Source organism: Thermobia domestica, chromosome 9 (assembly GCF_964235325.1).
Source record: "Thermobia domestica chromosome 9, izTheDome1.hap1.1, whole genome shotgun sequence".
Lineage (NCBI taxonomy): Eukaryota > Metazoa > Arthropoda > Insecta > Zygentoma > Lepismatidae > Thermobia > Thermobia domestica.
Genome location: NC_137462.1, coordinates 52902199 through 52919132, shown reverse-complemented (window position 1 = coordinate 52919132; position 16934 = coordinate 52902199). Strand labels below are relative to the sequence as shown.

Genomic DNA, 16934 nt, shown 5'->3' with positions numbered 1-16934 from the left:
GCATGTTTGGCTCTTGCGTAAAGAAATTTCTTTAACATTTATTTAAAGATATAATAGGCCTACATTTTGTAATAAAATATAAGCACTTGCTGCTTCCATTTTTTCTTGGGGGTCGCGGTGGCTCAGTGGTAGAGCGTTCATCTCTGGTGCTTGGGGTCCCGTGTTCGATCCCAGCCCCCGCCAAGTAAACTTTGTGGTGGACAAACATCGTGTGCGTGGGTTTTCTCGGGGTTCTCCCGTTTCCTCCCACTTTCTTCATTCCACCATTTCATTCATTACTCATCATCATCGTCTCCTTTAGCCTAACCGGCATAACCATGGAACGTAAAACTCAAAGATTTCATTTCATTTCATTTTTCCATTTTTGCTTATTATTTCTCCACTTCCCTTGCTATTAGGCTCTTGAGTTACCGGGAGTTTCTTGTATCTCTGACATTTATCTCTGCATTTACTTTTTTCTTTGGTTATTTATTTTTCTTCTCTTAGAATGTTAGTTCTGTTTCTCAAGCAGAATGAAGTTCAGGTTTATACATAATTTTGCCCTGAACTTCCTGCTATTCATATAGTATTGCTGTCTATTTTTTTTTAAAAAAATTTCTATTATTTTATTTTTATTAAATTACATGCCGGTGTAGGAAAAGTTGACGCACGGAGAATCTGGTGAACATAGAATATTTTCTATAAAAAGAGAAATTTTATTAAATATAAATACTTATCATGCATTGTAAGTTACTAAATACATCAGTAACTAACTCACAATATTGGTTACTTTGTCATACATAATCAATATTGTCAAAAAAAAAAAAAAAAAAAAAAAAAAAGAAAAGAAAAAGAATACATTGCTTGGCGTATCACATATATTTGCAATGTATAACTATGTGCAATATCTTTTAAATAAGCAATTATTTGTTTGGAATTTAAACTTGTTGCAATACTTTGAAAGTGGCTGCAGACATTCCAACATTAGGGGTTATACTTTGAATGTTAATCTGCTTTCATTCTACTGTAATAAATACAGATTATCTTGCGTAGGAAGAAACAAAGGCCTGTTCAAATTGTTCTATTCTAAATATAACAGATCGCCAATGATTAAAAACATGTGACTTTCGGAAAACGCTACTCGCGACGGAACATATTTTGTGGTCAATGGGAAGTACCATATCATATTTTGTTGATTGTTGCCAACAATTGTTAAAGATAAAAACTTTTCTGTTGGAAACACATTGTTGACAATGTAGAACTTGAAGAATCGTTCTCTGTAGAGGACACTAGGACTGACCGGTAACAGCGTTTGTCACTAACAAATAATGTACAATAGAAGTGTTGCAGTCTTATTTTGTAGAAGTCGTGGTTCTGTGTTGTGATTATTGTAGGAGAGAATAGTGGCTTTAGAGCATACCATGACTTAAAAAAGTGTGAACTTTGCGAAGAAGAAATATTAAAATTTCTCGAGAATGGGAATTTATCAAATTTCAAAGATTTTGCTGAAACCGACAATGAAATTATTGACGAGAGTGTTTACTTTGAAGGTAAGCGACATTGTACAATTCCTATTATATCACTATATTTTACTTCCCTGTGTGTTTAGAATGCTTCAGTACTCCCGACTTTTTTTTTTTTTATACATTGTTACCAAGCTGCCTATTTTAAGGGAATTAGAGGAATTCACACGCGCAGTTATAGGCTGGAAGAATGTACATGAATGTGATGAATTATATATTTAGGCTAACTTGGACCTTTTTTTATTTCAGGAGAAACAGTTGCCGTTAAGAAAAACGTTGAGTGTCCTTCAGCCGTCAGCATTTGACAAAGAAAACCTGGTTGGCAGAGGAAGAACCATTGAAGCTATGGCAAAAGAGAATGAGAAAGTACTCCCTAAGTAAGATATTATTATTATTATTATTGTAAGTTGGAAATAATTATATGTAACAGTGATAGGATATGTAGTTAAATTTTATAATCCTTTGCACTAGTATGTTATTATATTTATCTTCTTTTTGGGGAAGATAAGCTTTTTATTATTTATTTATTCAATTACAATTTTGACGTACCCAGAGTAGATTCAATATTTAACAGAAAAGCTTTACAATGCATAATGCTCGTGAATTCGATATGGGGCTAAATACTACAACCTTGTCACTTATGCCGAGGTTCGAAAAAGCAAGAACACAATATTATACGAAGAAAGAAACAAGGAATAGAACGAAGGTTAAATTTCTTTCTCACTGTAGCGTAGTCAGCAAAGTGTCTGTCTGCCAACAGGAAACCTTAGATTCTATTCCCTTCGAGGGTGGGATTTATTCCATGATCTTTCTTAGTTTTAAAGGGACTCAAAGGTTCACCGTTCACACAAAATGGGTGTCTGGAGAAACTTCGGTCTTTGGAAGCATGATGCAGATTGTATCATATGGAAGCCAAGGACATGTGAAACCTCATCTTTCTTACTACCGTTTGTGGGCCACTTTGGCCTATCCCGGATAGAGAGAGCTCTTGTGACTGTACGGTCAACGTGTGTACCGGGATACCAGCGTTTGATTGCCGATGAGAACTCCATGTGCGTATTCCACGTTGAGGTTCACGTTTCATTGTCACGGTACTAAAAGGTACGCGAAACTCTAAATCAACTAAACCGAACGGTAGATGTTTCTGCCGTTTTATGTATGCTTTTTTATGGTATAAAAGCACTCGTATATTACTGGCTCTTCAGTTCTAGCACATGTCTCAATTTGAATTTGTTAATTCTGCAAATTTATTCTGTTTGCAAAACTGAAGAACTTAATTGCATTTTGAGTGTTGTGAGCATGACAATTATCTTTTCACAGAACTGGTTTCATTAATGTTATATTTGAGTAGAAACTCTGGTAAGAGCATAAAAATAACTTCTTTTTCTCCAAATTTTAAAGACCTATATGAATGCGATACGAAACTTGTTTACCCTATGAGACTGAAGCTCTTCAAGTGTACGTAACTAATTGAAGTTTTAATTTATACCTAAATTATAAATAATACTTTTGCGGAACGTGATATTGTTACTGATTGTTAGTACAGTTATTACTGACTCCGCTGATCTGATTAAAAGATTGTCGTTGAAATTACTACCACTTCAACAGATCACAAAATTAAATTCACTTGTCAGTTCCAAAGAAAGTATTGCTACATGATTTCTCCATATCGAATGACCAATTTCCTGTGATTCTTCAAAAGCTTTAATTTTTCCTTTATATTCTTTTATCTGTTATACACTGACTTAGCAAAACTCATGGGATATCCATCTAATATCTGGTCAAGCCTTCTGTGGCCCTGCAGAATGCAGCAATACGGCATGGAACTGAGTCTACAAGTCCCTGATACACTTCCGAAGGTAGGTGACACCACACAGTCTGCAGAGCGACAGCTAATTGTTCTGTTCGTGTGTCGAGGATTCAATACACTGAGCTTGAGATCAGTGGCATCCCAGATGCTCGATGGGGTTAATATTATCGCTTCGAAGTGGCCCGCTCAGTCGTTGGACGTCGTGCATGCTCTTCAAACCATTCGCGGACAACCTTGGAGCGATGTGGCAGCGTATGTCCTGTTGAAAAATCACAATGCCGTTAGGGTGTAGAAAGACCACAAACGGGTAGAGATGGTCTCCGAGCAGCTGACGATACCGCTGACCAGTCTTCCAAAACAATCACGGAACCCATTCCATACCAAGAAAACCGGCCCCACACCATAACTGACACCTCACTGCCCTTGACTACGCCCTCTTGGTATACGGGATTCATCGCTTCAGCAGTCTGCCTACATGCAGTCTTCACGTCGGCATAGTACAGTTGATACAGTTACTTATCCGATCATATGACGATACGCCACTGTTCCGATGTTCATCCACTCCATATGATTGGTGGCAAATGCACGCCGGAATGTCCGATGATGCGGCTATAGCAATAGCGCTCGTGTAGAGCGACATCTCCATACCCGAGAACACACATGTTCCGATAGATTGTCCACTGACATGTTTCTACCGCAGCCAATGTTATATTGAATCGTAATTTGTTGTACTGTTGTTCTCGTTTATTGAGGGTGGCGGAACGCCCGGTATGATATTTGTTGTGACCTATGACGCCTTCATCCACCTATTCTCGGTACACCCTGGTCACAGTTGCACGTGGAAGCGAATTCCTTCACCACCTCCAAAGTTGAATGTCTCATGCATCAGGCACCCACCACTATGACCCGTTCGAATGTCAACTCAGAACGACGTTACATTTGACATGAATCACTCAAACAGCCACTTCGCACAACGTCTTACATACAATTGTAGCTGTCGCGGAGCCCTGCAAGGAGCGTGGAACGCACGTGCTGCACGCCTCCGAATCAATTACCTTCTGTCCCATGAGTTTTACTTAGTGAGTGTAATAGAAAAGCTTAAATTTGAAGAAAAGACTAAAATATATCAGGCAAACAAGTATCATTCACGCAGGGTAAATTTTGAGAATTTGGGAGGCCTGTAATTTCGAAATTGGTTCACATATCAACCTGAAGTATCAGAGTTTGTCATTTTCCAGTGGTACCGGGAACTGTATTAAATTTCATGAAAATCTGGCAAGGTAAGGTAGAACTCGTTTAAAAATTGATTGATTTGACATGGAATGCCTCTTATAGAACATGTTGTGGTAATAAATTTAGAGTATTCAGATGTATGTGTTTATTTGTTAAGTAATTGTTGTAATCTCAAAATGTTTAGGAGTTGGGGCTCCAAAAGGAGAAGACTAGGATCCAAACATTTATATTCCAAGAAAAATAATCGTAAAATTGTAATGTTCGACAGTTCGGTATCACTGCATCACATGCTCTTTTTCGGTTCTTCGCGCAGGTAATTGAGAATTTGTTATATTATGAAATAGCTTGTTGAATGGTAAGAGGAAACTGAACCATCTGAATAATCATTATATGTAGTATTTCCTCTTCCCAACTAAGCAGCTAACACACTTATTCCAGATTCGACTCTAGTGGGAGAAATGAACTCAAGTAGTACGGGTTCCATTTTCATTACGTTCCCTGTCATAGTCTTGCTGCTGAAAATGGTTTTAGGCACCAAATAATCAATCCAAAGTGTTTGTAGTAATTAATGTTTTGAAAATCCCGTTTAAGGCAAGGAGTTTGCAATGAAGTAAGTTTAAAATATAAATAATGGTTAACATTGATTTACGAGTATAATGGTATCTTAGTGCAAAAGTGCCTTTTAGAACTTAGCACTTTTTCTACTAGTTAACACAAAATTGCATGTTTCAAAATAATAATAATGAAAAGTAAACAAATAAATAATATAAGTAAATAAATAAAACTTCTTTGTAAATTCTTTATCACAGGAGAAGAACTTTGAGATGTTCAAGTGCAAAGAATATACATTATTACATTATCAAGTGGTTTGTAACACACTTATCGGACATGTATAGATCATCTGTTCCCCATACTCAAATTTCTACACGGAAGAATTTATCAAGAATAAAAGAAAGAAATATAAATGAAAAGTGAAACCAAAAATGCATGAAAAAGAAAACTTTTAGCATCAGCTAGTTAGCGGTTGGTTGAACGGTAGATTCTAGCGATAGAATCATATGGATATCTCAGTCATACGTACACATGGTGGTTGAAATTTACAAAAGGTACCCACATATTTTGTATGTGTTTTAAATAATTTGCTGTCGCGCTATATAATGCGTCTTTTGTAGGTCTTTTGTAATTCGGGACGCTGAAAATTTTGTTAAAACTTGAGATGTCCCGTCTAATTCGGTACAGGTGGCAACCCTAATTGTTTACCATGGACATAGAATATGCAAGGTGAAATTCTAAGAAGCAAGGTGAGTTGTTCAGATCTAACAAAGGTGTCTGGGAACACCGCTACAGAACAGTTAAGTACATTAAAATTATACAGTCATTGAAAGGGTAATTAAAGTTTTTCTCTTTTTTTCTTTTTCCAGAGATGGCAAACCCAAAGACGTTCTTAAGGAGCTTAACAATGAGAACAACAAGAAAAGCTCAGTTGTGAAAAAGAAGTCGAGTATTAAAGTTGAAAAACCTAGAAGTAAAAAAGTGACAGCTGAAGATTTAATATCAGGTTAGTTTTTTTCTGAAAATGTAAAGCAGAAAATATTCAGATTTATAGAATGCTGCATCAGTACATCCATGCACAAGAAACTACATGCATATACTGCAACTGACACTTTCTCCAATAAGTTTTCTTTTAATCTGATGATTGTTCCCACAGAGCCTTTGGCCTTTTAATTAAAGCTTCTTAACAAAGGTAACATAGTAAATTGCAGGCATCGGAGCGAGTCTCTTTTTCATCTAAAAGTATATTTTTTTTTTGGCCAAAGTCTCTATCAGTCTCTATTTTTGAAATATTAGTCTACTAAGTCTCCTTTTTTTATCCTTACTTAGTCATATTGTTTCGATTGTGGCCAATGTACTAGGAAATGTCAGTAATTAAATAAAAGAAAATAATAATGATGATAAACAGAAAATGACGTAAATACAATGTTAATAAATATAGTCAGTGTGTGCATTTGTGTGGGAGGTTGGAAAGATTTTTGTCTCCCTAGAGGAAGGTTACCATGGAGACCCTTTGTGTTTGTCTTGCTTTTTTTGTTAACCACAAGGGAATTTGCAACAGGTTATCACCTCTCGTTATTTAACAGGGTTCCCATCGACCTGGTAAACCGGCAAAGTGAGGAAATTCATCTAACTCAAAAGTCATAGAATTCGATCATAGTCATAGAAACATTTAAAAACCTGGAAAAGTAAAAAAAAATTAAGAATAGATTTGTACTTCGCAAATCCAGTTGCTAAACCTTTATTTCGCTACAGCAGACTTTTATGGTTTACATTCCGACCTAAAAATAATGTTACGGCTTAACGACTATATAAATGTTCACGGAGAGTCAATTCGTAGCAAGAGGAATATATAAAAAGATATCTATATATTCCTATCTTTTTACATTATATGTCGAATCGGAAATTTATAAATCATGATCTGGAAAACTAAGGAAATTTGTACTTGCAAAATAAGTGGGAATCCTAATTTAATTAGTTGTAAATTGAGGTAATATAAGAACTAGATATACCTTTCGCTATGTCACAGTGTAAATTCGAACATGGTCTCATTGCAGCCTTCGATTCGAGAATTTCCTCTCTATGGTGATGCATTCCGTAAGTTTCAATTAACTGATGTATACGAGCAAATAAAATTCATATCTCCGGTCTTCATGAGTAAACAAATCAAGTACATCTATTGAGTCTCCGTGACTATACAATGATACACGAGTATCAAATATAAACAGTCAGGGTCAAAAACGTCGGCCACTTCTCGTATAAGTTATACGGGGAGTGCCCGATTTTTTTGTCCCTGACTGTGTATGTGTATATTACCTCAATGTTACGAAATAACGACGATATCCACATATTATTGAAAAAAGCAGAAGAACAAAAACTGGAAAATGTAACAAATGCTAAGGAGAACATAGAAGAAATTGAAAGCCAGCTTAGTGAAAGAAAGAGGAAGTATAGTGAGACCAAAGAATCTGCAAATTCTCTGCTTGGTGAAGCCACAGATAGACTTCTGAAGGCTCTTAAAAAAGGGGACCTGAAGGAAGCACAAATCGCTCAAGGGATGTTGGAAGGTGTCATGTCATTGAAAGAAGAGGAATGCAAAGAGCACAAAGACATTCAAGCTCTTCAGAAAAGTGTTGAAAAGAAGAGAAATGCTCTAATTGCATCGATTTTTATTGCACAGTCAAAGAAGAACTGAAATTTATCTAAGTGCAAAGTTTATATATATATATATAAAATGTTCCTGAGATGTCAAATCATAATGATGTTATTGTATCTTTGAAAAAAGCCAATCTCCATCCAGGACCAGAAATAAAAGCTTTGTTCTGTTGAAGGCTTTACAGCTGAGTTGTCCCTCAGCTTTCTTTATATATGTTCGAAAATTAAAAATGTTTTTAATCATTTATGAAGATTGGAAAATAGATAAATATATTTTTTATTTCTCGTCTTAACTGGCATCTTGGTAGGGGTAAATCATTGTAAAAATGTTAACATTTTCAAACTTATGACTGAAAGTTGATTTGTGAAATTCTTTATCAGAGGCGGGTTGGTTTACAAAGCCTCCTTTTTTGCTTTATTTAGTCTACGAAGTCTCCTTTTGTGCCTCATTTGGTCTACAAAGTAGCTATTTTCAATGACATTAGACGCTTCGATGCCTGTAATTGTCAGTGTTAAAGTGGTTTGTAGACGGTTAAAGCTTGAACAAGATTCTTGTTAAGACCATTCAAGACTGATGAAAATGACATCGGCACTGACATTTTAGTTGTGAATTCAATAATTTCGTTCAAGATATTTCGTTTCGGTCCTCACTCCAATTCAAGAACATTCATTAGTTCATCAGCACCTGAAATCGATTGCAGAAAAGACAATAATATACAAAAACGAATATCTGCTTTGGAAGATATTACGAGTTTACGTACTTGCAGTGCTTGTGTGCCAATAGCTATTGTTAATATTATATTAGAAATTATAGGTGTAAATATTACTTGACGATTTGATATATAGGAAATCGGTTGAGTTTGTGAAGAAAGCCTGATGCAAATATGGTCGGTACATCCAGTAGGTAGATAAAAATATTATTGCTATCATTTCGTTGATCCATGCCAGGTTAAATTTTACAGTAGGGCAGCAGAGAAATAGCCTCCTCTTTAAAACGAAGTCTTCGATGTTGTAGCATAAATACCATCGAAAGGCATTCATTACCTCGTGGTATTGATCCACAGTTTTTGGGAACTGCGAAAAATCTTTCGTGGGTGTCATTTTGTTATCTGTACGCCATATGAAGGGACGATTTTATACCTAAACAAGACTACTCTTTTTAGTGTAAGCTACATTCGATGTACAAGAGCCAAAATGCCCAGTAAAAATTTGCTGGCGGATCTACAAGATCAACTGACATGCTTTCTAAAGTTTTGCTTTCGCCTGTTTGCATATTTTTGGAGGGTCATTCTGCACCAGTTTCTGCAAACTTCTAGGTACTACAGCAACGAAAAAAAAAAAAAAAGCTGCTATGCCTATTATCCTAAACTAAATTGCAAATTTTCCGTTATGTAGACGTAAAACGTTAGTGTAATTCAGACTGATATTCGGGAATATCTTGTTCAATTGTTATTTTGAAAAGAAGGTTTCTGTCTATGGATGGAGTCCTTCACTTTTTAAGGTCAGTGTTATCTTTTCCATGCTGGTTGCAAGTTCTTCGTTACTAAAATCGATGTTAAGTATTTCTTCCAATTCCATTTCCATTAAATCTTTGTCTTGCGATGCAGCAACTGTTGAATGTAATTCAATTCCAAATATTCGAAAAAGTCTCATTTTATGTTAATTTGCAGTTTGAACAATGTTTCCAGTCATTGCACAATTGTATATAATCGTTAAGGTGGGCCAGAGATTTTTCCAGCATGCCACCAATGTGGATTGTTTCAATTCCTACAATGACTCTTTTATGCAAACAATGCACTTTGCTATGCCAAGATTTTTCCAGTATCTTATTATATCCATGTTCGGATCGCTTTCCTTATAATGTCAAGCATGATTTTAAAGGTTTTCCGGTAGAGTGTAAAGGGTGGTCCATGGGTTGATGGCGAAATTGAGTCAAAGGCAATGGATATTTTCACTATTTTTTATTACACTACGAAATACTTAATAGCAGTGGCGGTTATGTAATGTAGTCACAGAGTGATATGACTTCCCAATTAATTAGAAGATAAAATAAAATAAAAAAAAATATGTAGATTTATTCCTGTTTACGAATGAGGAGTGACCCAACACAAATTTTAGTTATTTTATTATGGAGCCTGCAACTCTGATTTATGTCCATGAGAGATATGACAACATAGCGTTAGTCACAATGCTTGATATTATCACCTCTGTTCACGTGTTCGGGCTTGGTTCTTTCTAGTTTTCGTTGTTGCCACAGAACAGTCCTTTAAACGCCTGGTCTTAGGTAAAATATAATCACACATTTGATTGAAAATTCTTTTGCTTTTTATGTCCTTGCGGCGACTAGGAAGAGAAGAAAATTGGGTGAAGCCACCCTGTAAGCTCTGTGTTGATCACACGTTGAATGGAAAGAAGGAAGGTGTTTTTTCTTTCTCGCAGAAGGACTAGACTCATTATTTCACGGACGAAAGACCTTCACACGAGACTGTCGGTGCAGCTTTAATGTATATAACAAATTATTATGAAGGAAAAAATAAAATACTTTCTTAATACATTTGACGATTTGGAATTTAATAACACGATGTATGAGTGTTTTTGTTTCTTTCTTCTTTCCTAATATTTAAGGAATGAATGAATATTCTTGTTACATTTTAAATTAATTATCTCTGAAATGTTACTGTGAAGAATGCATATGAAACCACAGACAATATGTAAGTGCTGCACTTGTAGTTCAAATAAATAGTTTTAAAATACAAATAGAGAAGAGCAAAACATCGAAAAATAAAACCAAATTTTACAAAAGAATATGTTACATAAACACGAATTTTTCTTGTTTTTATTAGTCCAAAGGCATAGTTACTGTGGTTTTGGGTCAGTTGTCAAGTCAGGTAAAGAGGGGGAACACTCACAGAGATTCGGTAAATTGGTCCCCACTAGACTTGCAGAATTTCATACTTATTTTGATTTGAATGACTTAGCTCAGTTGCTTTAGAAATGATCAAAATCAATACCTACTTGAATTTCAATGTATCATGTAAGTTATCGTGTCCCGTTTTATAAGTTAATAAATATAAGTATACGAGAAATGAAGCTAGTTAACTTTTCACAATCACCATCACTTTTTTTTTTTTTTTTTTTTTAACACATGTGTTCATTTCTAAGTACAGTTGATAAGCACCAATGTTGCTGGGTGTATGACCCAATGATTTTTACAGAATTGATAAGGAATTCAAAGCTTTCCTCGCTGGTCTAGTGGGTAGTGCTTGGACCTATGGCGTACTGGTTCGAGGTTTGATTCCTGGTGAGAGAGCACGAAAATTTAATTTCGCGATCATTCATTTTCATTAATTATTCGTCGTCGTTAGCCTAAAGGGAATAACCATGCCACGTTAAACTAAAATTTCGTTTCATTAACAAATTCAAACTGAAAAAATAGGCTGAACCCAGTGGTAGGAACATCAGCTGTTTTTCACATTTCAATTCTTTATTCTGAACAATGTATTTGACATTAAGTTCAGTAATTCTGTATATAAGGCATGTGGTGGATATATACCAAATTCGCTGGTGTTTTTTTCTGTAATTTTTGTACCTGATATCAGAATTTAAAAAATCACTAGATGGCACTTAACGTAGGAGGTATGACAGGTTTTATGCCACTGCCGATGTGACTTCCCTCTTATAGAACTTTGGAGCCTCCACTGCTTCAGAACTAGCTGGCTTTTTATTTTATTTTATTTTTTAGTTACTGAATCTTTTTTTAAAAAAACGTGTTTTTGAGTCCTATTAAATAAAAAGAAATCCAAAACTAAACAGTGATAAATGCAATTTAAATAAAGAATGGGATTACATCATTTATAATTTCAACAACAAAAGTAAAAAACAATTATAAGCATAAAAAATATTACATTATTTCATTTGGGATAAGAATTTTTTATATGCAGAAAATCATTGAATGCACCAGCACGGATGACAATATGATATGGCTATTAGTGATGTGAGGTGGAAAATTTTCGCTATATTTTTCCGGAAAATTTTCGTTCTAAAAAAATATCAGTAATCAAGTAACAATTCCTCAGCAATCATGAATAATTGAAATCATGTATAGAAATGTTAAAAAGTCAAAGATCGTTTAAAGAATCTGAAAATTTTCATGGCTCAGAATTTTCAGTACTACGTAGGAACAAGTTAAATAATTTTTCATGAATCAAAATATTTTCTGCCTTATATGGAAAAATTAAAGAACTTTTTATGAGTCGGAAAGTTTTCATCATTTTGAAGCAAGAAGTAAAACAACTCTTTTGTGAATCGGAAAGTTTTATTGCTTTGTAGAAACTAGTGAGAGGAATTTTCATAGATCGGAAAATTTTCATCACGATGTAGAAACAAGTGGTAAACTTTTCATAGGCCTGACAATTTTGGATATTATGTATAGTTATGTTAGGTGGAAAATTTTCCACTATAATTAACTGCACATAGAGCTACAAGATCGAATTTCAGTAGAGGAAAGTTAGTCAGCAACAAATCATAATTTTCCAATTAGCTTTCGGGAACCGGAAAATTTTCTATTTCAAGTTGGGAAATAAAATTTTACAGTGTTTCTCTCTCTCTCTCTTGCTCTGCGAGCTCCTTCGTTGCTAAGCGATTAGCATACGCGCCTTTGCCAATTCAATTCAACTACCCTCTCTCTCTCTCTCTCTCTCTCTCTCTCTCTCTGTATATATATATATATATATATATATATATATATATATATATATATATATATATATATATATATATATATATATATACAGGGTGTTTCAGCTAAAACGTCCAGTGCTTATAAATCCGAAACGGCTGAGAATAAAAAGATGAAACAAAAACTGAGATAGGAAAATGTCATAGGGCGCATCACATGGTGTTGTTGTGGTGACCCCCAGGGCCCTCCTTCAGGGGGGCCCAGGGTCAACTTCAAAGTTTCAAATAGGAACATGTACTGAATCATGCCTCATTCAATAGTACTTGAAAAACGAAACAACTTTTGTAGGAAACAATTTTCGATTTGGGCCACCGTTTTTAAATGGCCACAAAAAGTGGGTCCTATATCAGATAAAACGTCCAGTGCTTATAAATCCGAAATGACTGAGAATAAAAAGATGAAATAAAAACTGAGATAGGAAAATGCCATAGGGTGCATCATATGGTGTTGTCGTGGTGACCCACAGGGCCCTCCTTCTAGGGGGCCCAGGGGCCAACTTAAAATTTTCAAATGGGAACGTGTATTGAATCATACCTCATTCAATAGTCCTTGAAATACGAACTAACTTTTGTAGGAAACAATTTTCGATTTGGGGCACCGTTTTCAAAATGGCCGCAAAAAGTCCTGTATCAGTTTAAAGTTGGCACCTCGGTCCCCTTCACGGAGTTTCCTGAGGGTCACCACAACACCACCACTTGATATGCTTTATCATAGTTTCTATCTCAGTTTTTGTTTCATCTCTCTATTCTCAACCGTTTCTGATTTAGGCCTATAAGCACTGGACGTTTTATCTGATACAGGACCCACTTTCTGCGGCCATTTTGAAAACGATGGCCCAAATCGAAAATTGTTTCCTACAAAAGATGTTTCGTTTTTTAAGTACTATTGGATGAGGTATGATTCAATACGTGTTCCCATTTGAAAATTTGAAGTTGGCCCCTGGGTCCCCTTGAAGGAGGGCCCTGGAGGTCTCCACAACAACACCATGTGATGTGCCCTATGACATTTTCCTATCTCAGTTTTTGTTTCATCTTTTTATTCTCAGCCGTTTCAGATTTATAAGCACTGGACGTTTTATCTGAAACACCCTGTATATATATATATATATATATATATATATATATATATATATATATATATATATATATATATATGTATGTATGTGTGTGTGTATTCAAAGTGCAGAGAACATACCTCGAGTTGGTAGAGTACAAATATCCCATTCTATTAAAATTTAAATTTATTAAGTCATGAATATTTTCCGATTCATAAAAACGTACTCTACTTATTCATTCGATTCATGAAAAATTGTTCCACTTATTCCTACATAGTACTGAAAATTGTCTAAGCCATGAAAATTTTCAGATTCTTTAAACGATCTTTCACTTTTTAACATTTCTATATATGAATTCAATCAATTTTATGAATACTGACGAATTGTTACTTGATCACTGATATTTGTTAAGAACGGAAAATTTTCCGGAAAAATATAGAAGAAAATTTTCCATCTCACATCACGGCTAAACAACGCTGTAGGAATAAGTGGAGTATGTTTTTATGAATCGGAAAATTTTCATTGTACAGGACAGACAATTTTTCGATTCATGAAAAATTGTTCCACTTGTTCCTACGTAGTACTGAAAATTGTCTAAGCCATGAAAATTTTCAGATTCTTTAAACGATCTTTCACTTTTTAACATTTCTCTATATGAATTCAATCAATTTTATGAATACTGACGAATTGTTACTTGATCATTGATATTTGTTAAGAACGGGAAATTTTCCGGAAAAATATAAAGAAAATTCTCCACCTCACATCACGGCTAAACAACGATGTAAGAATAAGTGGAGTATATTTGTGCGAATCGGAAAATTTTACATTTCAAAATTTCCCGGAAAATTTTCATCACTGTAGAGGACAGAATTTTTCGATTCATGAAAAATTGTTCCACTTGTTCCTACATAGTACTGAAAATTGTCTAAGCCATGAAAATTTTCAGATTCTTTAAACGATCTTTCACTTTTTAACATTTCTATACATGAACTCAATCAATTTTATGAATATTGACGAATAGTTACTTAATTACTGATATTTATTAAGAACGAAAATTTTCCGGAAAAATATAGAAGAAAATTTTCCACCTCACATCTCGACTAAACAACGATGTAAGAATAAGTGGAGTATATTTTTATGAATCGGAAAATTTTCCAGAAAATTTTCATCACTGTACAGGACAGACAATTTTTCGATTCATAAAAAATTGTTCCACTAGTTCCTACATCGTACTGAAAATTGTCTAAGCCATGAAAATTTTCAATTCTTTAAACGATCTTTTACTTTTTAACATTTCTATACATGAACTCAATCAATTTTATGAATATTGACGAATTGTTACTTAATTACTGATATTTGTTAAGAACAAAAATTTTCCGGAAAAATATAGAAGAAAATTTTCCATCTCACATCTCGACTAAACAACGATGTAGGAATAAGTGGAATATGTTTTTATGAATCGGAAAATTTTCATCACTGGTGGCTATACTGAACCTACATTGATTTAAAATATATCTTCTGGTTAGTGATGACCACGTTAGGTACTCTCAGAAGCCAGTGGTTAAAAAATCGGTAATATATGAAAAATAAACAGGGTATTTGTTAGTATAACACATGGGCTGAAAAGTCCCGGGCCTAACAAAGAAAACACGGTTTTTTTGGTTCAAAATTAGCTTTATTCATCAACGTAATCTCCTTGAAGAGCAACGCAATCAGTCCAGCGCCGCTCTAACATTTCAATACCACTTTTGTAGAACGATTTATCTTTTGCCTCAAAATAGGCCTCAGTTGCAGCGATAACCTCTTCATTCGTGCGAAATTTCTTACCGGCGAGCATTTTTTTCAGGTCTGCGAACAGCCAGTAGTCGCTGGGAGCCAAATCTGGCGAATACGGTGGATGTGTTAGCAATTCGAAGTTCAGTTCATGTAGTTTTGCCATTGTTTTGATTGACTTGTGACACGGTGCGTTGTCTTGATGATACAAAAGTTTTTTCTTTGCCATATGCGGTCGTTTCTTTGCAATTTCGGCCTTCAAACGCTCCAATAACGCTATATAATAGTCACTGTTAATGGTATGTCCTTTCTCAAGATAGTCGATGAATATTACACCACGCACATCCCAAAATACCGAGGCCATAACCTTGCCAGCCGATTGTTGTGCTTTCGGGCGCTTTGGACGAGGTTCACCAGTTGCTGTCCACTCAGATGCCGATCGTTTTGATTCCGGAGTGAAGTGATGGATCCATGTTTCATCCATTGTCACATATCGACGCAAAAATTCCGGTTTGTTACGTTTAAACATGGCCAAACACTGCTCAGAAGCATCAACACGTTCTTGTTTTTGGTCAACAGTGAGCAAACGCGGCACCCACTTTGAACAGAGGTTTCTCATAGTCAAATGCTCATGCAATATAAAGTCAACACGTTCTTTTGATATCTTTACGATGTCAGCTAACTCACGCACCTTCACTTTTCGATCATTCAAAACAAGTTTGTGGATTTTTTTTATGTTTTCTGATGTTACTGCCTCATTTGGACGTCCACTGCGTTCTGCATCATCGGTGTCTCTACGACCACGTTTGAAGTCAGCAAACCAACGTTTTATTGTTGTTTCTGATGGAGCGGAGTCCCCATAACACTTTTCAAGCCATTGCTTCGCTTGAACGGTATTTTTTCCCATCAAGAAGCAGTGTAAAATTAAAACACGAAATTGTTTTTGATCCATTGTTTTGAAACTAACACAAGTAGGGTCACTCTTAGCACAATAACTCACAGACGAATGAATAGAATATCATGAAATTCTCACAGCTGTCTTGTGAAGGTTAGTATTCACTGAAAACAAGGTGACTGCAATACAACTAGCGCCATCTATGTGTTAGGCCCGGGACTTTTCAGCCCATGTGTTATATAGAAATTACTAATCTTAATGTTCCCATTTAGACAATGTCTTTCAGCATCTATATTTTGGATATAAAGGAGCGAATATCATTACCTTTATGGTGCTTAAAATGTTTCTACTATATTGCGAAAACTCCATTGTTTGCTTAATCATGTTCTTCGGATTAATCTTTGAACTGCTGCTTAGTTATTTCTTCTTCTTCTACTCCTTCGTCTTCTTGTGTTAATACTTTTTGTCGAAATTTGGTAGACATTATGACTTTGTGATTTTCTGCAGAATTAAAAAAGTACACTAAAGTTCTGTCTTACTTGTTGAAAGAAATAGTATTTCCACTAACCAGCAGTTCAAGAAGTAATCCTTAGGACTACATGATTAAGCAAACAGTAGAGTTTGCGACATATATATATAGGCGAAAATAATAAGTTCTGACGCATCACACAAGTGACAATATTTGCTCTTTCGTATAAATTAGTGTGTTAATAATTTTACTT

At 35.1% G+C, this 16934-nt stretch overlaps 1 protein-coding gene across 2 annotated transcripts in view; it reads left to right on the top strand.

The window, feature by feature from the left end:
* geminin (geminin DNA replication inhibitor) overlaps window positions 1-16934 on the top strand; it is a 35793-nt gene that overhangs the window by 6460 nt on the left and 12399 nt on the right. Inside the window, exons 2-3 of one of the 2 annotated variants that reach the window (XM_081771056.1) lie at window positions 1725-1879; window positions 5967-6103. In XM_081771056.1, the coding sequence (XP_081627182.1) occupies window positions 1725-1879; window positions 5967-6103 (292 nt within the window). The remainder of the gene's footprint in view (window positions 1-1724; window positions 1880-5966; window positions 6104-16934) is intronic. The other variant, XM_081771057.1, reaches the window with a different exon arrangement.